The sequence below is a fragment of the Lycium barbarum genome, chromosome 1 (genome assembly GCF_019175385.1).
Source record: "Lycium barbarum isolate Lr01 chromosome 1, ASM1917538v2, whole genome shotgun sequence".
In the NCBI taxonomy this organism is placed as follows: Eukaryota; Viridiplantae; Streptophyta; class Magnoliopsida; order Solanales; family Solanaceae; genus Lycium; species Lycium barbarum.
The window spans coordinates 11,321,899-11,349,078 of NC_083337.1; the positions used below are offsets into that span (position 1 = coordinate 11,321,899).

Below are 27,180 nucleotides of genomic sequence, written 5' to 3' on the forward strand. Positions count from 1 at the left end.
AAAAGTTATGCAATGCATGTTACTTTTAATACAACAAACCAAACAGTCAATAAGAAACAAAATCAGGATAACTAATCCCAATATAAGTAATCCCAGTATAACGTATCCCAATATAATTAATCCCATCATAACTTGTGTTCAAACCAAATGACCCCTAAAAGTTTGTTGGAAAAAAAAAAGAGACTTATTGTGGCAACTTTAGTAGCCACTAAAGATCAAATATGTATAGAAAATGTATCATGCGTATAAAAAATGTATCATTGTTGTATAAAATATGTATTCCTGTCGTATATGTATAGAAAATGTATATAGGTTTGTATCATTGTTGTGTAATTTGTGTATAATAAATGTATCGTCAACGTAACTCACTAATCATACATATATTATACATTACTATGTACACTATACATTGATTATACACTAATGATTCACATATTATACATATTCCATACACAAGTATAGAAAATGTATCGTTGTTGTATAATTTATGTATAAACTGTATCATTCTTGTATAGAAAGTGTATCATACTTCTAGACAATGTATCATACACATATAGTATATAGAATGTATCATTCTTGTATAGAAAGTGTATATAAACTGTATCATTCTGGTATAAAAAGTGTATATATAATTCCAGCGTATGTATATAAACGGTATCATTCTTGCATAGAAAGTGTATCATACGTATAAAAAATGTATCATACATATACGGTAGTGATACATATTATATACAACATTGATTATATCCCAAAACATGTATAATTTGTGTATAATAAATGTATAATCAACGCATACTTACAAATTATACACATATTATACATGTTTTGGGATATTTCTTAAAGGCTCAATCAACGTATAAATATACACATATTATACATGTTTTGGGATATTTCTTGAAAGCTCAATCACTGTATAAGTGTACACATATTATACATGTTTTGAAATATTTTTCGAAGGCTCAATATGCATTTTGACCTTTAGAGGTGACTTTTTTATCTTTAGTTGCCACTAAAAAGTCTAATTTTTTAGTAGCAAACCTTTACTGGCGACTATTTTTAACAAAAAGTCTGATTTTTTTTTTTTTTTTTAAATGTGTTTAGGTTGCAGGAATGGATAGCGCGTGGATTACTTTGGGCTGAAAGGCCATTGTGTGTCCTTTTTTCTTATTTCTAAATATAAAAATATATCATTCCTGTTAGAACAAACTAAAAAGTAATCCCTTCAGATAAAAAAAAGAGTTCACTTAGCAAATTAAGAAAGAATTAACCTTGTTTTTCCATATTTGCCCCTATTAAGTGTTATATGATCAAATTCCAATGTTTATTTAATTAAGGGTAATTATCTATTTTTGTCTAGAAATTAGTATTTTCTTAAGAGATGTGAAAATGGCTAAGTGGATTCTTTTTTTAATCCGTAGAGAGTAAAGTATATCACAAACTAAAAAAAAAGTATATCACATAAATTGAAACGAAGAAGAGTACTAATTATCAGAGTCTTTTTTGTTGTCTTAAATAAAATGAGGTTAGTGACACTCCAATAGTAAAAAGAATCAAAGCTATACTATACTATACTATACTTATACTAACCCCCAAAATCTAAAACCCTAACTCTCAACACAATGGCAACATCACTTCGAACCACGCTCAAATTCACCACAACCACCCTCCACCACCGCCGTTACTCCGCCGCATCCATCCTAAACCCCGATTCACGCGCCGCCCTCTCCTCCAAAGAAAAGTCACGCGCCGCCTTAACCCTCCTCAAATCCGAATCCGACCCGACCCGAATCCTCCAAATCTGCAAAGCCGCTTCGTTAACACCCGAATCACACCTCGACCGCATCGCTTACTCCAAAGCAATCAGCAAACTCAAATCCCTGAACCAAACCCCCAAAATCCGCTCTTTCCTCCAAGAATCCGCGACCCGACCCGACTTGAAATCGGAGCGGGCCGTGGCTCACTTCATCGTTCTGTACGGACAGGCAGGTATGGTTGATGAGGCTGTAAAGACATTTGAGGAAATGGAGGGTATTCCAAGAACTGAGAAAACTTTGAATTCTTTGCTGTTTGCTTGTGTTTTGGGTAAAGATTATGCTAAAATGAAAAGGGTATTCGTAGAATTCCCGAAAAGATACGATCTTGTACCGAATTTGGACACGTATAATACGGTGATTAAAGGGTTTTGTGAGTCGGGTTCATCGAGTTCGGTTTATTCGATATTGGATGAGATGAGGAGGGAGAATGTTAAGCCGAATGCGGAGACGTTTGGGAATTGTATAACGGGGTTTTATAAAGAGGGGAAGTATGAAGATGTTGGGAAAATGTTGGTAATGATGAATGAATATAATATGGCACCGGGTATTAGTACGTATAATATAAGGATTCAGAGTTTGTGTAAGCTTAAGAAGTCGGGTGAGGCTAAAGCGTTGCTTGATGGGATTTTATCGAGAGGTTTAAAGGCGAATCGTGTGACGTATGGTCATTTGATACTTGGTTTTTGTAGGGAAGGTAATTTGGAAGAGGCCAAGAGTATGTTTCGAAAGATGGTTAATAGTGGATTGAAACCTGACGCGGAATGTTATTTTACGATGGTGTATTATTTGTGTCAAGGTCGGGATTTTGAGGCTGCATTGAAGATTTATAAAAGATGTTTGGATGATGGATGGGTTCCGAATTTCTCGACCATGAAGTCTCTTGTTGAGGGGTTGGCGAGTATTGAAAAGGTTGATGAAGCACGGGAAGTTATAGCTCAAGTGAAGGAGAAGATTTCGAGGAACGTTGAGAAGTGGAATGAGATCGAAGAGGCATTGCCGAAAGATGTTTCTGGTTGAGCGTGCCATGGTCTTAATAAAGTGAAAGTTCAAAATTCCGAGGGAAATTTGGTTTTGTCTTAGTGTTGTAGAAATGTCTTCAGAACCGTTGTGATTTTGCTCATTCAAATGGGTAAAAGTGATTTTGCAGAATTTTATGCTAAGGATTTCTTGTTATACTCAAGGGGCACTATAAATATCTGCTTAATTATCATTGCACGTACTAATTGCATCTTATTTACCGTCCCCACTTGTATACATGACTGTGCCTTTTAATTAATGCATTCCATACATGACTATGCCTTGTTCTTAGTGCCGTTTATATGGTAAATGATATAGTGCGAAAGGCCTGGTTGAAAGTATTATATGTCAAGATTGTGCATATAACCCGAGTTGGGCGCAACTGGAACCTTCTTTTGTTTGGTTCATGGCGTTGCTTTGATTTCTGTTTTGATGCTAATGTAGACTGCTGATACTTTGAAAAAGGTTTACTTTTACATTCATCTTGTTCTTTTCTGAAGTGATAAACTTCATTATAATGAACTAATGATTTAAGGCCAATCTGATACAAATAGCTGATTTCCTGTTTTAGCAGGAAAGCTTCTAGATGTTTGAACAAAAGAGTGGGATTGTTATACTGTTGTATACACCTGAAAAATGTGTCTTAGTGTTGTAGAAATGTCTTCGGAAACTGTTGTGATTTTGCTCGTTCAAATGAATAATTCTCCTTTTGACATGGGTAACACGGATTTTGCAGAATTTATGCTAAGGATTTCTTGTTATATACAAGGGGCATTCTAAATATCTATTTAATTATCATTGCTTGTACTAATTGCATCTTATTTAACCTAATTCCTTTATGGAATTAGAGTTCTGAGTCTTTAATCATATGTGCTTTGCTTCCACCCAAGTAACATGTCAGTTGGCTTAACTTCTTGGCTGGCTTAACTTCTTGGCAAACAAACTCTGCTATCTAGTAGCATGTGATATTAACATTGACTGCTGTATGTGTTTTTAGGTAATGAAATTAGGGTGTGTTTGGTACGGAGGAAAGTGTTTTCCTAGAAAATACTTTCTTGGAAAACAAGCAAATTTCTTACTTATTTTCTAGTGTTTGGTAAGTAAGCAAACAAATATTACCCCAAGAACATTTATATGTAATCTAGCAAAATATTATGGGGTGGGGGTTCGGGGACGGCGGAGGGTGGGATGGTCAAGGATTTGTGGGCGGGTTGGGGCGTTGGGTGGGGAGGAGACAATGAACTTGAAATGTTACTTATGGTGCTTGTTTTCCCCATTAGGGAAGTCATTTTTAAGGAACTTGTTTTCCAAAATATTTTGACCAACCAAACATGAGAAAATTGAAAAATACTTTCCGGAAAATGCTGTTTTCCTCCATTCCTAACACACCCTAAGTTTTCATTCGAAACTCTATACTTGTTACTCTAGAAAACTAACAAGAGAAGAAGTTACGGATTGACAGAATTCAATAGTTTTGACTCAAATTTGATATTTGTATTAAAACTATACGAGACTGTTGTACAGCTGAAGTGGTTGACATTAGCAGATGACATGTCTTTGGGAATGTTATGTTCTAAATACCCTTGACAACAGGTTGTCTAAGCTCTTGATAACATGATCACCTGCATTTACTTGGATAGTTGGGGCTACCAAATGTTTCCAGAAATGGAAAAGTTGGTATCTACAGCAGGCTATGGCGCATGTCTGTTTTTGGTTTTTTAACTAATGCCTGCAGTGTATGTTTGATAAAAGAACGGCAGTGTCTTTTATCCCACACAACATTGACGATAGTACTCACTTGGGTGCCAATTCTGTTATGGGGAAAGAATGCTTCTGTAACTCCTGTAACTTGTCCAATGCTTATAAACTATCACTGACTTTTTATACATGACTGTGCCTTTTTCTTAATGCCATTTGCGTGATTAATGATATAGTGGGAAAGCCCTGGTTGAAAGTAGATCAAGATTGCGCATATAACTTGAGCTGGGTGCAACTGGAACGTTCTTTTGTTTGGTTCATGGCTTGTGATTTGTACTGGTGATACTTTGAAAAAGGTTTGCTTTGATTTTCTATTCTGAAACGATTAAGTTAAATCCTATTGAACAAGGTAAATTTTTTGTTTGGTTCATGGCTTGTGCATTGATATCTGTTTTGATGCTAAATTGCTAATGTATATTGATGATACTTTGCAGAAGGTTTACTTTTATGTTCACCATGTTTTATTCTGAAACAAATAAACTTATATATATATATATATATATATTTCTTTTATGCTCACCATGTTTTATTCTGAAACAAATAAACTTAATCTTGATGAACTGAAGATTTTTGGCCAATCTGATAAAAATAGCTCTGGAAAACCAGCCGTGGGCTGATTGTCATAAACAATCTGGCTAGTACATACCTGATTTCCTGTTTTAGTAGGAAAGCTCTAGACAAGTTAAACAAAAGCAGCCTTTTGATCGCATTTTCAAATTTCAAAATACTGCGCTTTATTAACATCAATAATAACAACTTAACAAGCAGCCTACATGGGCAAGATTTTTAGGGTGATATAGCTGCTTTTGTTATTTTTGTTAGTAATGTTATCTATGTTAGATAGAAAAGCAGTTTTGCTTCAACAAGCGGGGATAGCTCAGTTGGGAGAGCGTCAGACTGAAGATCTGAAGGTCACGTGTTCGATCCACGTTCACCGCATTTTTACGTCTTTTTATTTTTTTAAAAATAAACAGCAGTTTGCTTCTGGTTTTTGTTAGTTCATCCCATTATATAGACAAGATAAATGCTGCTTTACTAGGGACAAATTTTGTTCTGGGAAATATTTTCCTGTAACATGTCTAATGCTCATAATCCATCCTCTCTGTACATGACCCTGCTTTTATTTTTTCTTCCTTTTATTAGTGCCGTTTGTGTGATTAGTATATAGTGCTAAATGCTTGGTTTAAAGTTAAAATCCAAGATTATGCACATAACTTGAGGTAGGTGCAACCAGAACCTTTGTTCTTGGCGTGTGCTTCAATTTCTATTGTAATGATACTTTGGAAAAAGACTAAGTATATAAACCATAAAGTATATAAACCGAAGTTCTACCCCAACCTGAGATAAATATCTTTGCAAAAACAGCTGAACTGGTACACTCAGAGATGCTGTTTTAGCAGGAAAGCTTCTACATGTTAAACATAAAATTGAAATTATATTTTCCTAAAAGCATAGAAGTTCTTGTGTTAGTTCTTTCCGATATCTCTGAGCTAGCCATTTTTGCCATAGGTGTGAAGGGAGGGAGAAAACACAAATTAGATCTCTAAAAACGGAAATGCTTTTCATGGAAAATTTTCTCAAAGTTTTTAGAAACAATAATGCCAATTTTGATCGTGTTTTCCAGATTATTGAAAACTGTATTCACTTGCATGTGTCAGCTTTGTTAAAATCGAGTGTATGATCCCCTTCCAATCCCTATGTTAATAGAAGCGGGACTTATAAACTTTTTCCAACGGTAACAAATTGGAAGATTTCGTTGAAATTGTTCTTTTGAAAATTTCCTAAATAGCTAATCACAGGTTCTTCTCTCACTAACATCGAAGCCTTCTAGGATTATGTTGTTCTTTCAATAAGTGAGTTTTCCGCTGATAACAGCATTCCATAATTTCTCTCTGAGAGTCAACTACTGAATGATTAGTAAGGTATCCAACTTTTGGCACATAGCAAGAGTCAGAGATATATAGCAAGACGATCAACAACTTCTGGATTCGCACACCATCTGTAGTACTGGTTAACCATTGGTTTCCTAGGAGAAGTGATTTGATGCCATGGAAATATCACAAGGATGTCGGGATCATGTTATTATTAAGTCTTTCAATATCAGCAGAGACGTAAAAACGATAGAGGAAAACTTTTTATTTCCTGATAGGACAGTCCCCTAAGAATTGAGTGAGGATCTATAAGTGTACAACAAACACTATAACCTCCCCTCCTGTCAGATATACAACAGGACATTACTTTGACATCTCATGGGGAAAAAAAGAAAAGGAAAGAAAAAAGTCTGGTCAAAAAGCAGGCAATATTTCTTTTGGTGAGTACTCAGTGTCCGTCCAGTTAGAGTCTGTTCTTAAATGTAGCTCCACTCCTAAGGTGTTGTGATCCATAGGCCGCAGTTGAACCTACCGTTGTCATGGCTACTAACCAGCTGCACCAACCAGAATGGAATTGAGTACACTACATAATTGGGAAGAAATGAAACAAAGAGGTACACAGTTGTAACTTACCTCAGGTAAGTAATATATGTTTGAGTTTCCTCATTACCCAGATCCGGTTGAAGGAGAGCTGCAGCAACAAGGGCCAATTGCAAAACTGTATTTACCTGTACATATTACAATGCTAGTTATGAACTGGAAAATGAACTCTGGCCAAATTTGCAAGCATGCTTTACTAATCATTTCTCTCACAATGACCTTCTTTCTCAATCTAACTGATAATTGAAAATGATGAACACTCAATAGCGTCAATAGTCAATACAATTCATCAAACCTTGTTAGACACTTATAGCCATACTTAAGAAAGCCTACATCCTCATAACCACTAAACAATGTCTTAGATTTGGTCCACATATTCTGCAAAATTATTTGTGTAAAATTACAAGCTATCCTCTCAGTTATTCCTTTCTAATGTTACCTAAAGAGCTTCAACTGAATGATAAAGTTCAAAGAACATGTGCTATACCTTGCTTATCATAAGAGGCTCAACCTTCTGAGGACGGGCTCCATCAAGGTTGAAGAATTCATACCAGCTTGACCACTGCAAACAATGTTAAACCAAGTACTATGAGCAAAAGCACTACTGCAGATTAGTATTGCAGAACCTATAGGCAGAGTCGACGTCACCTTCCACTCTAAAATGATAGCTCTTTTATATACCGCACCACCAACAAGGGCCACATCACGCAGCACAACCAGGGAAACAAGCCCAGCTTCACAGCATAAAACCAAGAAAGTAAGTTTCTGAAAACGAAGTGCAACATCTCATCTTCATTTGGAAAATACAAAATAATTAGAGATCCAACAAGGTAAGCAACTCATCTGAACGCTTTTTGCACTCAATGTACTTTAGTAGATATGTGGGCTGAAGGGCCCCAACAAGCAGTAGCATTGCATATGGACCACTGAGATATCTCTTATTTAATATTTCGTTCAATCGAGCCACGATCCAAGGAAATGATGCCGTATAAGCAGAATACACATTTCAAGAGCAAGAGAATTCATCACCAGATTAAGGAAAATACCAAGACCTGCCTACCGTCTACAGACCTGCAATCTTAACTTGAACTAATCGGTACAATTAAAGGATCACATTTTGGACCAGAACTAGGACTTATAGTCTACCAAAAAGAGAATGAGAGATTCTCATCCTTAACCTTAATAATTATAAAGATAAAAGGAAAAGCTATAGACAACACAAAGCCTGTAAGTAAGACGCTGATTTATATGCAACATATCAGTTTTGCCAAGTACAGGTATTAATTTTTCATGTTTTTATAAAGGTCAACTTAGATGTTCATTAGTATTAAGCATGAAATCTAATGTTCAAAAAATTATGATCTCAGGGTGATTTGCTACAAGTGTTTTTAGGATAAGTATAAGTTTTTCAACAATCTAAAAAGCGCAATGCTAAGCTTGGTAGGAAAGATAAAGAGCTGAGGGACATGCATATAGATGACCAAAGGTAAACATGCATATAGATGAAAAAACAAAAGGTAATTGATCGCTCATATGAACTTCAAGCAATGGGTAGGATATTCATATAGCAAAAAGAAAGAACTAACATTAACTTCTTCATTTCATGGAGAATTCTAAAGGAAGCGAATGATTCACAGAGGCGATACCGAACTAGTAGGAGTGTGATTGGGCTGTTGTAACACTTACATTAGGTCCAGTTAGAGACTTGCACGACAACTTAAGGATAAGTATGAGATTTAGAAAGACAAATTATTTAGTATTTGAATGAACTCGACCCACATATAGTAAAATAGTTTCAGAGAATTCATGCAGCCAATTCTGTTTTTTGTTGGAAGGTAGTCCATGATGGAGAGCTAAAAAGAACTCTTTGGTCACCCGGAAAAGAGTCTATGCAGTTAAATCCATATAGGATATGAACTTACGGGGAAGAAGACCCTTCTCTACCATTGCCAGAGCAACAAATGCAATAAGAACCTGTAGGTGTAAAAGGTATAGTGATAAGAAGGCCAAGAGATAAGTATCTGAAATCCCAAAATACGCAACATTTTATCCACAAAAGAAGCAAATGAAGAAAGAGACAACAAAGAAACAGGAATGAACCCAGAATAAATTCAGTGAAACAATGTGAGAACATGAATGAACCACAAAAACCAGAAATTTGTTCGCTGGTTAGGTCAATGAACCAGAAAGGAGAGCAGCTTAAGTAGTTACCTTGTCAGCAAGAGGATCAAGGTAAGAACCAACAACAGAATTTATTCCCATCCTCCTGGCCACGTACCCATCTAGCTACAAGGCATAGAGTGAAACTAAATTAGAAAGCTGATCATAACTCCTATTTAAGGAGGAGAAGAATGGGGCACACACCCAATCAGTTGCCCCAGAAACAGCTAGCCCAACAAATGCAGGAAGATACATATCATGTATAATCATCCTGCAATATTTAAACAGCAATGGGAATTAAAGGAGTATGTGTCTAATTTATAGCTAACAGCAGCAGAATGATAACAGTATGTCAATAATGCAGTCTAAATGCTCCGTGGGCTCACATGCAGATTTTACATAATAATTTAACTCATGTAAACTATGCTTATGGCATAAAAGCACAACCACACTCAAGATAACACGGCTGATCATGTCCAATTCCATAGCTTCCCAGTATCTAATTAATGATAAGTAAACATAATGCTTGACCAAGGAAGATAATTAGTCTCCATTAATCACTCAACTACACCTCAATCCTAAGCACAACCAGATTCAAGAAAACCAAGGTGATCATGTTTGTGGCATTCACAAGATCTAATTTATGATAAACAAACATAATGCTTACAACAACAACTACACCTCAGTCAGAAACAAAAAATAATGCTTAGCAAAGGAAAATGACAAACTCAATTATTGTTTGTCCTTGTACTAGTTCCTGTATACTTTCAGAAGCTCAAATGCAAAGGCATACAGCCAAGTGCATAAAATATTTGTGGTCTTTTTACTGACAACAAAGAAATACAATTGTGGTCTTTTAACTTCTCACTTCTCTTTCAAATTCTTCTTCAATAAATTCAATTATAGCGCTAAAATTAACTGACCTAAACGCCCACAATCATCGGAATCATGAAATACCAATGTCAAGATATGAAGTTGTTCCGCATTCTGCAATAAAGCACTCATTACTGTGATGATCAAAGTAAACGCCTACTAGGTTATTAAAGCAACAAATGCTCACTTAGTCTTTCAACACTACATGTGTATCTTGACTTGTATGGTACAAAATATGTCAAAGAATGTTTCCCTTGATGAAACCATTTACTAGTACTTGGTTATGTTAACTTATGAAAAATATTTTCCACCAAGAAGGGAAAAATAACATCGGTCACTTGTGGTCAGAAGTCATTTTCCTTCAAATATCAAAACTTTAACTCCATATCCAACATTTAAAAGTTGTCGTCAACCTTTAATAATAAAAAATATCACCAAAATACTATCATTATACACGCTATAGTCTTCCTTGTATAATTAGCACATACTCCCTCCGTCCCAATTTGAGTGTCTTACTTTCCTTTTTGGTCTGTACAGAAAAGAATGTCTCTTTCTATATTTAGTAAGTTTTTCAATTCCAACATTCTATATGACAAGTTTAAGACCCCAAGATTTAAAGGACTACACACATCTTTAATTTAAGACGACAGGATTCAAAAGTCTCCCTTTATTTCTTAAACCCCATGTCCAGTCAAACTAAGACACTTGGGAAGGGACGAAGGGCGTATTACTTTTATAAGAACCAAACATTGGCAATTGAACCTAATATTTCAATGTAAAACATTTTCCTTCATACAAAATGTACATTACATAAACTATTGCAACCAATTCTCAGGTAAACAAAAAGGAAACAGAGAGAAAAATGGACTGGATATCATTCTACTCACAAAAATCCAAAAACAACTCCAACTTGTATTCACGTCCAAACACAACTCCAATTTCCAAATAACATTTCTCCAATTTTTATTTTTCCAAATTTCATAATTTTTATGTCCAAACGCCCACTAAGTATTATAATATGCTACAGTCTTCCTTTGTAATTAGCATATAACCATTTTTACATGAACCAAAATCTGCCAAATGACAGCAATCCGACACTCCTCTTTCCATTGCTTTTCATTTTTCTCAATATTTGCAATATATACGTCGATTGGAAGCATAATAGTACAATTAAACTTTAAAATGCCCATTTTACCATTAATGAGATGATTTATAACCACACAAATATTTATGGCTTATTTTAGACTACAAGTTTCAAAATTCTTCATTTCTTTCTTAAACTCTGTGCCCAGTCAACCAGCATCACATAAATTGGAATGGAGGGAGTATCATTATACACGCTATAGTCTTCCTTGTATAATTAGCAAATGACTATTTCAATGTAAAATATTTCTCTCCATACAAAATGTACTCTGCATAAACTACTACAACCAAATTCTCAGGTAAACAAGAAGGAAAATTTTCAAAAATATACAGCCCAACATAAACTATTACGCCACGTAGCCCAATATACAATATTATACCTTTGGGGGTTGGGGAGGGGGGGGGGGGGTTGTGTATAATTTTCATACTTGAATGTACTTAAGTACAACTTCAAAAATGAAAAGTGATTTGGAAAACAGGTTGTAGTATAAAAAAGGTATAAATAAAAGGTGTTTATACACAAATATGGGCTAAACCGGGTAATAAACTCAAAATATGGGCTACGTGTCGTAAATATTTTCTACCATTAGACATAGAGAGTAAACAAAAGAGCGAAAATTTACCAGGCGAGAAATGGACCAGATATCATTCTACTGAATGAAATAAAATTGGGCAAATTGACGAAACTATCCCTAACTTCACCAGCAATCCCACACTCAGATTGCTTTTCATTTCTCTCACCATTTTGCTGCAATCTATGCGTCGATTGGAAGCACAATTTATACGGAAATTTCAATCTGAGATCACTAACTGTAGGAAATTGCAAATTAAAATCGGATTGGAGATGTAACGAAGTGGCTGATTGTGAAAGTTTACAAGGAGGTGAAGAGAGAAAAAGTGGACAGAAATTAACGGCGGAGGCTAACGGAGAAAGGAAAGTTGGACGGAAAAGAAAGTGGCTACGCCGGCAATTAAGTAACGGCGTTAATGGAATCGTTGACGAAGAATAGTGAGTTAAGAAGGTTCTAGAAGAATTGAGGTTTTGATTTCGAGAAACTAGGGTTTTGATGATTGATCTGAAATTCGCCATTGATTGAGTAGCATTTTTCATGCAGTAGGTTTTTTTTTTTTTTGCAAGGGTTTAGCAGAGAGCTGTCCGACGTGGCAAATAGACTTGACACGTGGTAACCAACTAAGGTTGTTAGATTCACGAACAAGTAATGCACAAAATATATAAATTGTATAGAAGAACATGTGTTTTTTTTTTTTTTTTAGATTTTTTTAAAAAAATTATACTCTCTTCGTCCCATAATAAGTGTCACCTTAGCCAAAAACGCGCATATTAAGAAATTAATAATATAATGTTAAGTTTATCAAATTAACCTTATATAATAAAAATTAATTACTTTTACCTTTTGATTAGACCATGCACAAGAAGTAAATCTTTTGATATTGGGAATCCAATAATACCAAGTTATTATATGACTTTTTCAATTATCATTTAGATGTTACTTTATTGTCTAAGGGTAGAATTGAAAAAAACTAGTCAATTTACGTTTTGGTTTCTTAAAGTGACACTTATTATGGGACAAAAAAATTAGCTAAGGTGACATTTATTATGGAATTGAGAGAGTAATAGACTAAAAACCCACCTCTCCAGTTTATTGAGTACACTTCTAATAGTTGAAGTGTCTAACGGGAACGAGTCTACCTTTAAATGTCTAAATGGAAAATTATTGGGGGCCGTGTACGTATTTGGCTTTTCATTCTATTTGGAATTTATGGATTTTTAGAGTTGAACATAGAGTTTGTGTATAATTTTGGTACTTGAATGTATTTAAGTACAATTTTAAAAATGAAAAGTGAGTTGGAAAACAGGTTATAAATTGTTTTTCGTATTTGATACAACTTCAAGTGGATTTAGAATTTTCATGACCAAAAACTGATTTTCAAATAAAGTGAAAATTATTCCCAAAAAAAAAGTAAATAATTTTTATGGCCAAACCGGTAATAATCACTAGATTATTCACTTATGATCATAAAATTGTTTTTCCGTATTAGAATTCGATATATCTTTTTTTTTTCTTTTTTTTTTCTACCCCCATTTTGGAGGAATGTTTCCACACGTCCGCTCCAGTATATCCTAACTTTTCATTTCAAAATAATTTATGGATTATTTTAAAAATCTTAACTGTTCGGTAAAATTTTTAAGATAATAACTATAAACCGAAGAAAATTGATAAAATCAACAATAAGAAAACCGATTAATTTGCGTTTATTTGAAATTTTATTTGATTTTAAATATTAATTAAATTGATTTGAGTTTGATTTTCACAATAATCGAGCAAACTGAACTGTGAATACCCCTACTCGTCTTGGATAATGGTAAAACTTGTATCCAATTTAATTTTGATTCTAAAATCATAGGTAATAAAAAAATGACTAGCGTAAATAATTTTAAAATCATGTAAGATTTATAACTATAAAATTAATTTTTGTGGAAATAAAGGAAATTTGGAAGGAAAGTTAAATGAAGTATACTAGCTAAAATTAATCAAACAAATAAATGAATCTCACATTAACCAGTGGAACAATGTGTATAAAGATGGGAAAAAATGAGGTCACCTAGCAAAAGTTAGTTGTTATTAAGATATCCAAAAGTTCGTTAAGACAAAACAGGCCTTAAACTCCATACTCCATTCAAACTACATATATTAATACACAAATATCGGATAAAGTTTTCTCTTTCCTTTGTTCCAATGACACGAGTCTTAACATCATTCAATCTACATCTAATTCTTTGAATTTTTCAATTAAAATGCAAAATTGTAATCTGTTTTTTTTCCTATCTTAAAATTTATAGTATCCCTTTTTTTCATTGAAGTTGGATCAATTTCTTCACCTTTCCCTTCTTCACCTACTTGAATATATTCATTTCTCTAAGAATTCCTTTTTGGAAGGAATTAGGAGAAATGAACATCAATATTCAAGAACTTTAGTTGGTTTTTATTGCAAGGCATAAAAGGATTGTCTTGCTAAGAAACAAATAGGAGGGAATAGGGAAGAATTGATCAATTTTTATTGTTCAAGAAGCTACAATTTTAAAAAAAAAAAAAAATGAGGAAGACTCAATTAAAATCCTCTAGGAGTTCTGTGAATGAGACAAGGACCCCTAACAAATATGATGATTCAGAGGGCTTGGCCACCATTCTTAGAAGTGTTACTATGCATCCAGGTATACATAGGCGAGGCAGATCCTGAATTTAACTTGATTGGTTCAACCTTTTAATTATTGGTGTTAAAATCAATTGCATGCTTAAAATTATCAATTCAAAATATAATATTTGTTGAAATTTTAGTAATTTTCTGCACGTATATATTTATGTTATGTGTCGAATATACTGGGGTTAGTTGAAAATACACGATGATTTAGATCTTTATAAGATCCTCTATATTGAAATTTTGCTTGAAATTATTGGAGACATTGATCTCTTTAACATAGCTGATGCACAAAGCCTTTTTGGCTTAATAAATGTGTAAGCTATCTGAATACGGAAATCAACTTTTTCACAATATGTTTTAAATAGCACATTCATGAGAAGGTGCAAGCAGCACACATAGAGGACACAATGAGAAAAGCTTAGCTGAGATAGTTTGATAAAATCTGACGTCGACCTCCAGATCCACGGGACTGTACCATGGTGAATGAAGGTGTTAGGGACGAGATACACCTAAAATCACATGAAAGGAAATTGTTTCTGTGGACCTACAATCTCTGCGAATGCCTGCATGCCTAACGAAAAATTGGGTGCAATGGAAGAAAAAGATCTATATATGCAATACCAATTAGCTAGCTAAGATTAAGTTTGTCATGTTAGTTTGCTTACTCTACGTACAATGTTTTCTAGGAGTCTCATAGTCTTGTCAGAAATTTATGTGCCAGTAGAAAATGTAGATAACTTCAACTGATGGAGACCCTATGTTTTATTATTGTTTTATTTATGTTTTATATGATTGGACCGAGACAAACTAAAATGAAACGATATGGACAATGAGGATAAATGAAGCCGACCTTACTTGCTTGGGGTTAAGACATAACTGTTGTTGTTGTTGTAGTATTCCAAATAGCCTTCATTGAGGAGTTGTTTGTAGCCTTTGATTCTTAAACCGAAATATTCTTCCATTTAACTTGTTCTTGATTAAATAGTGCATAAACTTGTAACTTGTTCTTGATTTTTGTCCTTGACTAAATAGTGCATAAACGTGTTGAAATTTGAATATTCGAGCAGGAGTCAGCAAGCAGAAGATGATGGCTGAAGATATACTCAGATATGGAAATGTAAACATTTCAGCAGAAGTATTCACATTCCGCGAGTTGGCTCATGCGACAGACAACTTCAATCCTGAGTTTTTAGTTGGTGAAGGAGGATTTGGGAGGGTCTATAAGGGACACCTCAAAAGAACTAATCAAGTATGTCCTTATTTTTTCTGTCTTTTATCTCTCCTCTTGCGGTTATTAACAAATAAATAACTGTTTCTGTTTCTTCATCATACTGTTTTGTATGTCCAGGTTGTTGCTGTCAAACAACTTGACAGGAATGGAGTTCAAGGAAACAGGGAATTTCTTGCGGAAGTCTTGACTTTAAGTCTTGTTAGCCATCCAAATCTTGTCAATCTGATAGGATATTGTGCTGATGGCAATCAAAGAATTCTCGTCTACGAATTCATGCACAATGGATCTTTAGAAGATCATCTTCTTGGTATGTATGACCTAATTTGTAGTCTATTATCCTTACACCATTGAGCTGAACTTCAAAAACATCACTACAGTGTATTAGTAAAGTGCTCTATGACCACTTTGTTGTTTTGTACAGTTAAACCTCTATAACAACGTCACCTGTCTGGATAACTTTTGTCTGCGAGATGCTGTTATAGAAAACATGTAATGTAACATAATATGAAAGGCAGTTCCATAAAAAACTAATTTGTTGTAGTGAAATGTTGTTATAAAGGATGCCTATTATAGAGAGGTTTGACTGTATAACAAAAATTTGTTGAAGTTGGTTAGAGACATACATACTAATTCACATGCTCCTCAGATTTGCCATCAAATAAGAAGCCATTGGATTGGCATACCAGAATGAAGATAGCTAAAGGCGCAGCGCAAGGACTAGAATACTTGCATGATATCGCCAATCCTCCCATAATCTATCGCGACTTCAAAGCATCCAACGTATTATTAGACGAGTCCTTTATTCCTAAGCTCTCAGATTTTGGGCTTGCAAAGTTAGGTCCAGCGGAAGGCGAGGATCACGTTTCTACAAGAGTTATGGGGACCTATGGATACTGTGCACCAGAGTATGCTAGGACAGGACAACTTACATCTAAATCGGATGTATATAGTTTTGGAGTTGTTCTTTTGGAAATTATTTCAGGGAGAAGAGCTATTGATAATACAAGATCACCAGAGGAGCAAAACTTGATCTCTTGGGTTAGTTGCTAGCTTTCTTTAACTCTTTCATATTGAATAAGCTTAATAATTTAGCATCTTCCTAGTTAGTTTTCCATTTCTTTTACTATCCCTATTCCCTAAGATGTTTTACAATTTAGATTTCTTCTGCTTTTCTTTTAGATAGGATGGTTTAAATACTGAAGTTTGGGGTTTCGAATTTTCGCCTTCCTAGCAATCCTTTGGTTAGTGTAAAATTTCACTACTTTTGGCAGAAGTACAATGAGGCTAGACTAGGCCAGCCCCTAAATTTCCAGTAGGATGAGACCTGGGAGAGGGGGGGGGGGGGGGGGGGGGGGGGGATTGATCAATCTCGTTGGCAGCACTTTTGACCTTCAAGGTTTGCCCATAGAGCAAGCGGGTGTCAAAAGTTCAAAACCACCCATTTGCAAGGCAGTGTAATTTCCTGCCCTCCTAAGTGATCGAACCGTCATGTATAATAGAGACATAGGCCAAGATAAAGAGCAGAAATTTTGGGGTGTGTTCGGTATGGAGGAAAAATATCCAATTTTCCTATGTTCGGTTGGTCAAAATGTTTGGAAAGCGTTTTCTCTAGGAAAACAATCTCCTTTTGACTTCTCTGTAGAAGTAGGGAAAACAAGTTCTATAAGTGATATTCTATGTTGATTGTATCCTCCTCACCCTCCAACACACCTCATCTTCACCCCCCCCCCCCCAATAGCCCTGATCCCTACCACCCCCGACACCCCTACCCTCCCACCCCACCTCTCAGTATTTGTCTAGATTATATACAATTGCTTTTAGGATAAAATTTTTTGCTTAGCAGCGAACACAAGAAAATAAGTTAGAAACCCACTTATTTTCCAATAAAACATTTTTCATGGAAAACATTTTCCTTCATACTGAACACACCCTTGATTTTTGTGCTTGTTATGTTGAATCATTTTCTAATGTTAGCAAAAGACATGGCATATATATCGGGATTTATGTTATATATACTAAATATGTAATAACAGGTTAGTTACCATTTTTGTCACTTTTGCAGGCCAAACCACTTTTTAAAGACAAAAACATGCTAACCGAAATGGCTGACCCATTGCTTGGAGGAAATTACCCAGTAAAGGGACTTCGTCAAGCTCTTGCGATTGCAAATATGTGTCTCCAAGACGAAGCCAACACGAGACCTCTGATTAGCGATGTTGTTACAGCTCTTGAGTTCTTAGCCATGCTAAGAGATGATGAAGACACATTAATCACAACAGAACTAGAGGATAGTACTTGTGTTGATGAGTTGTGTCCCAAGGACTTAACAACAGAAACTAATTGTGTGTCATAAGATGTACTTATTTTGTCCGATTTACCTTTTCTTCTCCAGCCAAGAAAGGCAGAAAAAAGACGGCCTTTTTAGCTTATTGCTGATAGACTTCTGTACTTTTTGATGTTTGAGAAATATAAAAGATTTTGAGTTTTTGATAAGAAATTCTAGGTTCTTGAATTCCAAACAACATAAAGAATTCAGAAACCAAGAGTAGAAGCTAAAGAAACTGCAGAGGTAATCCAAGATCTAGAGTCGATTGGTTCAGAATGAGTTTAATCTTATTACATGGAGTATATACATTTAAAATGTTTTTTTGTTTTGCATATGTATACATAGTTCAAGCAGAAAGTACAGGTTCAGTTAAAGCCATAGAACTTGTCCTAAATCTACCTCTGCGTCACTGAACCAGATGATTTCCTTCTTTGTATGGCTCTCGGATACTTCAACCATAGAACATTTCTCGATTCATCTCTTCTTTTTCCATTTCATCGTAGAGGACCTGAAACTAGGCCAACAACTGCAACCACTGGAATCCATTTCCATATAATTAGTCTTGTGAGATTCAATAAAGGCCCAGTTACATTCCAATTCTAGTCTTTTGAAATACTCAATCTCTTTCTTCAGAAGTGATCCTATGCTCCCCCTTGCGCCAACCTCCACCAGATCACTTGTAATCATTTTATTATGTGACCTGTTTGCAATGCTGCTAGTTTCGTATAACATCTTCTGTCTGTATATCTTCTTTTCTTGTTCATGAAAATAAAGATGTTAGTTTAGGTTTTACTTATTATTATTGTTGAGATCGGATGGTTTTCACTTTGAGTAAGGAGAATTATAGACATGCTTTAGTTAAAAGCTAAGGCTCTTGCAGAATTATGTTTAAAAAACAAGTCCCTTTCAAGAAGAAAATTTCGGGTAAACCTAATGTGTTGTTTTTATGCTCCTCAGCAATCAGTAAATTTGCATTCCTTACCTAATCCTTTTGCAGTGTGATAATCAGGATAATTTGAACTTAAGAGCCAGTTTAACTGATTAGAAGTAGCTGATATGTATTTTATAAATAAGCAATAGTACATGCTCAGACTGACGTGTTGAAGTTGATAATAAGTACGCGTGTATTGCATATTTGGAAATCTTCAGAAGGTACCACCAAATATTATAGAAGAAATAAGTAACATAACCAACAACACTTCAATCCCAAACATGTTGGAGTCAACTATATAAATCTTCATTGTCCACGTCGCTCCATTTAATAAGCCTGTCTCAGTATCCAATTACAATAACTGGAAGAACATTCCTGTTCATTTGATACATTCCCCCCCCCCCCCCCCCCCCCCCCCCAGCTTACTCGTGTCATCACACTGGGTATGTTGTTGTATTTGATAAATTTCTCATCAGAATTTCAGGCTCTTTGCAGCTAAATCAAATACTTGCTCCAGCTCCTGTTTTACTTTATTACCAGCAAAAATAAAATTAACGGCATTCCTAGCCAGCTGGAACATCTCTCGCTTTTGTATACCTTTATAATATTAAACGATAGTTAGAGGAGAGAGCAGAGTCTAAAACGCGACTAGGTATGTTTGCATTAAGCAATACATACCAAAACTAGATGCGGCAAGGCTATACTCGCGAGACACGCTGGTAGAGAACACCCCTGAGTCGTCAGTGCAAAGGGCAAGTGGATGTCCACTATTATATAAATCGGCTGCAAGTCAAAGCTAAGGTTATGCACTTAATTCAAAGTAGTTAGTATCATAAGAAATGACTTTAAAGATCACCAGATTTCTGCTTTTCTTTAGATTTAGATATAGCACAAAACACAATCTAGAGTTGATCAGAAACCTCACCAAAATGATGAATATCCAGAGAAGATATTGTTTCAGTCCTGATGTTGGAAGTCAAGCAAATTTCAACCTACAATGACCCATAGAAAAGAAAATGTGACAAAACTAGAAGGATCAGTAGGACAAGAGAACTTTAAGCCATCATCATAACATGGCAGGGCCAATGAAAATTGGGCAAGTTACACATTTGGCCGGTCATCCAAAAATAATTACATTTGCTAGCCAAATATACAAAAAAAATATGCACTATTAAGCATCAAAATATATGTTATACATTAATATACAAAAATTACATCTTTGCTGGCTACCATTTTGGTGGGCAGCTATTTATGTCAATTTCTCATGAAAATTCTGCATCTTGTTCATCATGGTGGTATTCAAGAAGGAAACATCTAGCAGCATTTTTTACCCAGCAAATATGCAAGGGTATCAAGGAAAAGGAGAAATTTGACCTCGTATCATGTCCATTATAGGGTAGAGAAGGAAATTTGGTTAAGTATTTGCTCAATCATTGATGTGTGACGGTATTTTCTTAAAAAAAAGAAAGAAAAAAAAAGGGATGTCCTAGAGAAATCTTAAAGTACACAGGTGAAATTTCTAACCGGTATCTTTAAGGATTTTAGCTTTGTCCATTCTTCCTCTCCAAAGCAACAAGCATGCCCAATTCTTGCCGGGAGAAAATCTAGCATCGCATGGATTTCCACCGGATTGGGTACCTAATAGCACTAAGTACCAAATATACCGGTCAGAGAGATTACGGTGTGACCCTGATAAAAGCTGGACAAAAATAGTGAAGCCAGATGCACCTCGCCACAGTGAAGGGTAATCAGAAGTCCTTGCTCTTTAGCAAACTCCAAAGCAGGCAGAAATGTTTGCCTACAAGACAAAAAGTACCAAGAAATTCAAACCTTATTCGACCATCGCGAATTAGGGGTGACAAATTGGCCCATAAAAACATGACCCTTCCAACCCATTCAAGTTTGGGTGGGTTAATGACCCACCCATTTATTAGCTTAGCCCATTTTACGCCAACTCATTTCAGCCCATCTAAAAATTAGGCTGATATGTAAGCCCAAATTGACCCATAGAAACCTAGTCAAAATATTTTCAAGAAAGTATTTTTTTATTTGATATGTTATATATAGCTATAATAAGGAAAAAGATAATTTTTTTTTTTTTTGATGACATGGGAACCCACAGCCGCTACCCTTCGGGTGGGCACAGGGTAAACCCAGCTCCTGTGCAATAGCTCGCAAACCACACAGGAGAGGTAACCCGCACTAGGCAAGCCCTGTGCGACGAGCTTGACCCAGAAGGCAAATCCCCTGCTATCGTAGGCAAGGGGTTTCGAACCTGAGACCTCCATTATGAAAGCCTCATGCTCAACCAACTGAGCCACCCTTGCGGGTGGAAAAAGATAATTTTATTAGGTAAGTAAAAGATTATTAAAGGACAAACAAAGAATAAAAATAAGAACTGGGTGGGTTGGGTTATGATCCGCTTTTTAGCCCAACCCCATTTCAGCCCAAATTGGCTCAGCTCATTTTGACCCGCTCAAATCCAACCTAACCCGCCATTTGACACCCCTTTCGCCAATGCAGGCAAGGAATAATATGCAGTAGAAAATCTTTTTCGAGCAAAAAGGTACCATTCACCAATGACAGGATTTCCAGAAAGATCAATACCCACTACTCCCAAATGTCTCATTTCCAGAGCAAGCTTAACCTTCACCAACCACAAAGAAATTATCAAGCCTCAGACTTAAAGCTATATATAAACCTTCAGCATCATTAATCATGCATCAGATTCAGGAACATACCGTTTCCGTTGCAGCTTCCGTGGTTTCACGACGATCAATACTGAGTAGAAATCTGACAAATATTTTCTTTCTTCCTGTTCCATTGCTTGCACAACCGTTCCTCCAAGCATAAATACCGGCATTAGCAGGACAATCAAAATTAGGTTCACTAAACATATCAACTTCAACGGTACTAACAGCCCTTATACCCTCCAAAACTGCTTCCATGTACGACTTCTTGTTCATCCCTTTGGAGACATTTTTCTGCATTCAGAAAAGACAAATATCAATAATAACATCTATAAATATCATAATTGTCTCTTACTGAATGAGCTAGAACAGTACATATGTGAAGAAGCCTTTTGGAGTTTGTGAACTAGTTTATGCAACTGCTGGAATACAAGGTGGGCCCTTCGCAATATCATAAGGCACAAAGAGGATGGAACAGGGAAATAAACATAAAACACACTAATAATATATAGAAAAACTCCACTCTACGTAACATTACAAGGGGGGCTTTTACAGGTGAGAAGAGACACTTCTAGACTCACATTTAATAAATGCTTTAACACAAGCATTATGTACTTAACCACGGGCTTTTATAGGTGTGAAGAGACACTTCTAAACTCACACCTAATAAAAGCTTTAACACACACTATGAACTTAGTCACAATAACATAAAAGTCATACCTAGATACTACAGAAGATCATGCACCCAGGATAACTAAAAAGACACATGATCCTGGACACTTGAACATTTAAGTTTACAATTTCCAACAGCAAAGTCAAGTTTCTTATCATGTTTTTAATCTGAAAATAATCAAGGATTTACCGGCAAAGAGATCTTTAAGGTGAACTTAGCACCTCTTCCAACTAATCAATTTCCTTTAAGAGTAAGAATAGAATACATAGGATCAAATATGTAAAGATGCATTTGCATTCGTTCTGTTTTTATACCCTTTCACCAAATAACTATCTTGAAAAACTAGTGGTAATAAGCTAAATGGAGCTAACATCAAAACACAATATCAAGTATCTTGTTCACTTAATTCAACCGAGCTATGCTTGCTAAATTTGATTCCAAATGCCAAGTCCACTCCAGCTGACAGCTGACTAGTTACAATCCTCTCAATTAATCCATTGTAAAACCAAGCACAATGATGCTCCAAATTAGGACCTATCAATCAAGCTGATGCTAAAGTTCGAATTACATTTTTGGACCGCTCTAAAAAATAATAGCCGAAAAATGTATATGTAATGTATAATAAGTAAGAATATACATAATATACCTATCGTATACACAAAATATACACATAATATACATATAATATACACATCATATACATAATCAGTGTATATGTTATGTATATTTTGGCTAGCACCCATAATCAATTTGGCCGAAGGGCCAAAAATGAAAAAAGCCTAAAGTACCTTTGGAGTTGTCCTTAGCTCCAAGTATACAACATTTTCAGCAGCAAAATCTTCAATTACCTATTTTTCATGGATGTAATAACAAAATCAAATAATTGCAGCATACATTGCATGAAATGAAGAATTTTGGACTACTGCACTAACAGAGTACCTCTTTAGTAATTCTGGTTACAGTTTCATGGTCAGTTGTAAGAATGTGTATCAAATCAAACAATTTGAAGACTTCAGTAAGGGAGCGATCATCTGAATCACATAGACGTAAGCTCAAGGCAAGTTTCAAGATACTAAAATAGAAGTGGAAAAAAGGAGCTTGGCATATTATTAGCAAAAGCACAAAAAGGAAATTGGCTTACGTTTTAAGATAACACGCTCCACATCAGGAAAATGTACAAGCCCCCTGTCACCCAGTTCTCCAGCAAGTTCCCTGCAAAATAAAAATTGAACCACAGAGAAATTTTTAGAATACACGACTAACGCAAGACCAAATGCCAAGTCAGAACTCAAAGCAATGGATGATAAGAAAAACAAGGTAATTGCACTGAAAGAATTAGTTTTTTTTTTTTTTTGGAAAGGTAATCAGACACTGAAAGATAAAGTTTATATGTCGCAGCAGCAGATAATAAAAGTTCAATTTGCAAAAGTGGATCACTTGAAGTCCATGGCTAACCGAAACCTCAAAGGCTAACAGCAAAAATTCATTGCTTAATGGCATGTCCCTAAACAAAAGAAAAATAAAGGTCCTAAATAAGAGAAGCCTAACATTATTTTTCAAACCAAGTGTGGTCTAGAATTTCGCCTTGAAACACACTTGGGGCAAGTTCTAGACCATAAGATATGCGAAGAACATAAACAAACCTCACCATACATGGTGCATGCAAACTCAGGTAGAATATGTATCCAAGGCCAACAACAACAATAACAACATACCTAGCGTAATCCCACTAGCGGGGTTTGGGGAGAGTAGGATGTATGCAGATCTTACCCCTGCCTTTGTAGAGCAGAGAGGTTTTTCCCTCAGCTCAAAAGAAAAAGAAAAGAACAGAAAATAAAACGAAAAGAATTTGAAGCAGATACAAAAAATATAGTAGCAAAATATCAAGATATAGCGCAAATGGGCAACAGATAGTAATGCACATGGAAGAGCAAGAAATTACGCGATTACTAAATAATAATACTAACAAGGGGGTGTAGAGAGAATGCTAGCCCCTGCCTCTCCAACTAAAGTGTGACACCACTCGGCTATCTGCTAACCTTCTACCCTAATCCTCGACCTCCACACCTTCCTATCTAGGGCCATGTCCTCAGTAAGCTGAAATTGTGAGCCCCTGCCTCTCCCAACTAAAGTGTGACACCACTCAGCTATTTGCTAATCTTCTACCCTAATCCTCGACCTCCATACCTTCCTATCTAGAGCATGTCCTCAGTAATTTGAAATTGTGTCATGTCCAGTCTAATCGCCTTCCCCCAATTCTTACTCGACCTACCTCTACCTCTCCTAACTCCTGCGATAGCCAACTCTCACAGTTCCTCGCTGGCACATCCGCGCACCTCTTCACATGCCCGGACCATCTCAGTCTCGCTTCTCTCATCTTGTTCGCCACAGAAGCTACTCCCACCTTGTCCCGTATAACTTCATTCCAAATCATATCTCTCCTAATATGCCTACACATCCATCTGAGCATCCTCATCTCTGCTACGTTCATCTTCTGAATAAGAGCGTTCTTGACTAGCCAACACTGTGTCCCATACAACAGAGTTGGTCGACCACCACTATGTAGACCTTACCTTTAAGCTTTGGCTACACATTCTTATCGCACAATACCTCGGAAGCGGGCCTCCATTTAACTCGCCCTTTCCAATACGATGTGAGACATCCTTATCAATCTCCCCCTCTCCTTGCATTATGGACCCAACATACTTGAAGCTTTCTCTCTTGGAAATGACTTGTGCGTCGATCTTCACTTCCACCTCCGCCTCGTGTATTACGTCACTGAACTTACACTCCAGATACTCTGTTTTAGTCCTGCTTAACCAGAAACCTGTAGACTCTAAAGCATGTCTCCAAGTTTTCAGCCTATAGTTAACTCCACCGCGTGTCATGTCAATCAATATTATGTCATCTGCGAATAGCATACACCACGACACCTCCCTTGAATATGCCGTGTCAATTCGTACTAAGGCAGATAGGGATGGGCTAAGAGCTGATCCCTGGTGCAACCCTATCACGACCGGGAAGTGATCTAAGTGCCCTCCCACAATTCCAACTCGGATCTTGGCTCCATCATACATGTCCTTAATAGCCCTAATATAAGCCATAGATACACCTCTAGACTCTAAAAATCTCCAAAGGACCTCCCTAGGGACACCTCTAAACAAATGAACTCAAAATGTCACTTATAGTCTAAGAGACTAATTAGTGAACATAATAACCAATAATTGAGTCTAAAAGTCACAATAAGAGTTATCAACTTAAATCCTTTCTCATTTCAAAACCAATAATTCATATTCCAAAGGAGGTTATTAAAACTATAGTTTTTCACATGTTGATACAGTATTGTCTCAACAATAGCTATTGCCGATTATGTTTATATTACTAGCAAATGAAACTATCAGCATCACATTCACATCAATGATAAAACTTCCATTCCTATCATTTTCATTCAAGGACTTCTTCTTATGGAACCATTTTTGTTTCTTTTTCCCTCTCCCAACAGCAGACACGCAAAATCCAAAATGCAAGCAAATCATAACCCAAATTGGCCTCATCATCTTTGTACAAAACGAAAAAGAAAGTTCTCAACTTCACCCCCCACCCCCCCGCCCGACACACAAAAATGGGAGGACAAACAAGAACACCACCCAAGAAAAAGACAACAGATAGGACTATCTGCTTAAACTATAGTTCCCAAGAAACCAACATACAGAAATATTTGTTACTTCCTTTTTTGTTTGTCCCAAAAAAAAATGTCTTTTTCTATATCCAGTAAATCATATATGGCAAGATTATAATCGCAAGATTCAAAGAACATTTTAGTACATTACACCCATATTTAATTTAAGACAACAACATTATTTATTAAACTACGTGACTAGTCAAACTAAACCACTTAATTTGGGACAGAGGGAGTACTTTCAAGAATAAGAAAGAGAGAACATACAGCAAAGTGGAGTCTCTGATAGAGCCATTAAGGTGGGCATGTAGTTCTACTTTTGGCATTGACACCCACCAATCCATATCTGCTATGTTCTTGAAATTCTTTAGCCTAGCAGAATATCAAGAATTGTACTTGGGGTTAGGGCTGGAAATATACTTGCAGATAAATACAAAAGTGATGCAGAGATAAAAGATTCAGTTTAATCATGTGATAAAACGCCAAAAGTAAGAAAAAATGATTATTATTCCACGTATGACCATTTTTTAAACAAAATTCTGGGCAGATATAAAGAAAAGGATTGTGAGGGGAAATTACCTTTGTTTGGAAACTTAGTAGGCTTTTGGTCACGGAAATCAAATATTTTTCTTTTATTTGGAATTTTTGAAGCTGGAATTGAGGATGGGCTGTGTTTGGTTATAGTTTTATAAAAAAATATTTGATTATTTGTATGTACCGAAAGTGCAAAAGTGAAAATAAAAATGAAAACAGACCCATTTGGCCATGAGTATTAAACTCTTTTTTTAAAAAAAAAAAATCACCTTATATGAAAATTGTTTGGCCATGAAAATATCAAGTTGAAGTTGCATTTGAGATTTGAAAAACGCATAAAACCCTGTTTTTACTTTTTTCACTTTCAGTACATTCAAACAATCAAATATCTTTGCAAAATTATAACCAAACGAAACTCTATATTCAACTCCAACTTCAAAAGTTCCAAATAAAATAAAAAATATTTGATTTTTATGGTATTTAGATAAATTTGACTTTCTTTCTATTTATAATAGAAAACTATTGATACGTCTTATGGCATCTGTCAATAGTAACATAGTCACACTACTCCAATGAAAAAAAACGAAATCAAAATAATGAAAGTCAGCGCATAATTGGTTGAAGATCACGAGACGTTTCGAATAACAGAAGACCCCGT

At 35.7% G+C, this 27,180-nt stretch overlaps 4 protein-coding genes and 1 non-coding gene across 5 annotated transcripts; 3 read left to right on the forward strand and 2 right to left on the reverse strand.

Moving 5' to 3' along the window:
* Positions 1-1,527: 1,527 nt before the first annotated feature.
* On the forward strand, positions 1,528-3,068 carry LOC132631809 (small ribosomal subunit protein mS86 (rPPR1)-like). The gene has a single exon (XM_060347511.1). It carries the CDS (start codon positions 1,620-1,622, stop codon positions 2,829-2,831), a length of 1,212 nt encoding a protein of 403 aa, XP_060203494.1. The 5' UTR covers positions 1,528-1,619; the 3' UTR covers positions 2,832-3,068.
* Positions 3,069-5,455: 2,387 nt separating this feature from the next.
* On the forward strand, positions 5,456-5,528 carry TRNAF-GAA (transfer RNA phenylalanine (anticodon GAA)). The gene has a single exon. It is a non-coding gene; the product is annotated as a tRNA-Phe (tRNA).
* A 1,135-nt stretch (positions 5,529-6,663) lies between these two features.
* LOC132631832 (cardiolipin synthase (CMP-forming), mitochondrial) lies at positions 6,664-12,420 on the reverse strand. The gene is made up of 8 exons (XM_060347531.1): positions 11,860-12,420; positions 9,425-9,491; positions 9,272-9,346; positions 8,983-9,034; positions 7,709-7,794; positions 7,548-7,622; positions 7,094-7,188; positions 6,664-7,014 (listed from the first exon to the last, which is right to left on the reverse strand). Exons 1-8 carry the CDS (start codon positions 12,345-12,347, stop codon positions 6,924-6,926), a joined length of 1,029 nt encoding a protein of 342 aa, XP_060203514.1. The 5' UTR covers positions 12,348-12,420; the 3' UTR covers positions 6,664-6,923.
* Positions 12,421-13,969: 1,549 nt separating this feature from the next.
* LOC132631817 (probable serine/threonine-protein kinase PBL23) lies at positions 13,970-18,345 on the forward strand. Its single transcript, XM_060347517.1, has 5 exons — positions 13,970-14,471; positions 15,526-15,707; positions 15,807-15,996; positions 16,336-16,727; positions 17,752-18,345. The coding sequence occupies exons 1-5, from the start codon at positions 14,354-14,356 to the stop codon at positions 18,040-18,042; spliced, it is 1,173 nt and encodes a 390-aa protein (XP_060203500.1). The 5' UTR covers positions 13,970-14,353; the 3' UTR covers positions 18,043-18,345.
* An 812-nt stretch (positions 18,346-19,157) lies between these two features.
* LOC132631824 (N6-mAMP deaminase) lies at positions 19,158-26,493 on the reverse strand. Its single transcript, XM_060347526.1, has 11 exons — positions 26,256-26,493; positions 23,451-23,521; positions 23,249-23,340; positions 23,098-23,157; positions 21,688-21,930; positions 21,517-21,593; positions 20,675-20,744; positions 20,471-20,584; positions 19,872-19,938; positions 19,625-19,729; positions 19,158-19,543 (listed from the first exon to the last, which is right to left on the reverse strand). The coding sequence occupies exons 1-11, from the start codon at positions 26,330-26,332 to the stop codon at positions 19,419-19,421; spliced, it is 1,101 nt and encodes a 366-aa protein (XP_060203509.1). The 5' UTR covers positions 26,333-26,493; the 3' UTR covers positions 19,158-19,418.
* Between the last annotated feature and the right edge of the window lie 687 nt (positions 26,494-27,180).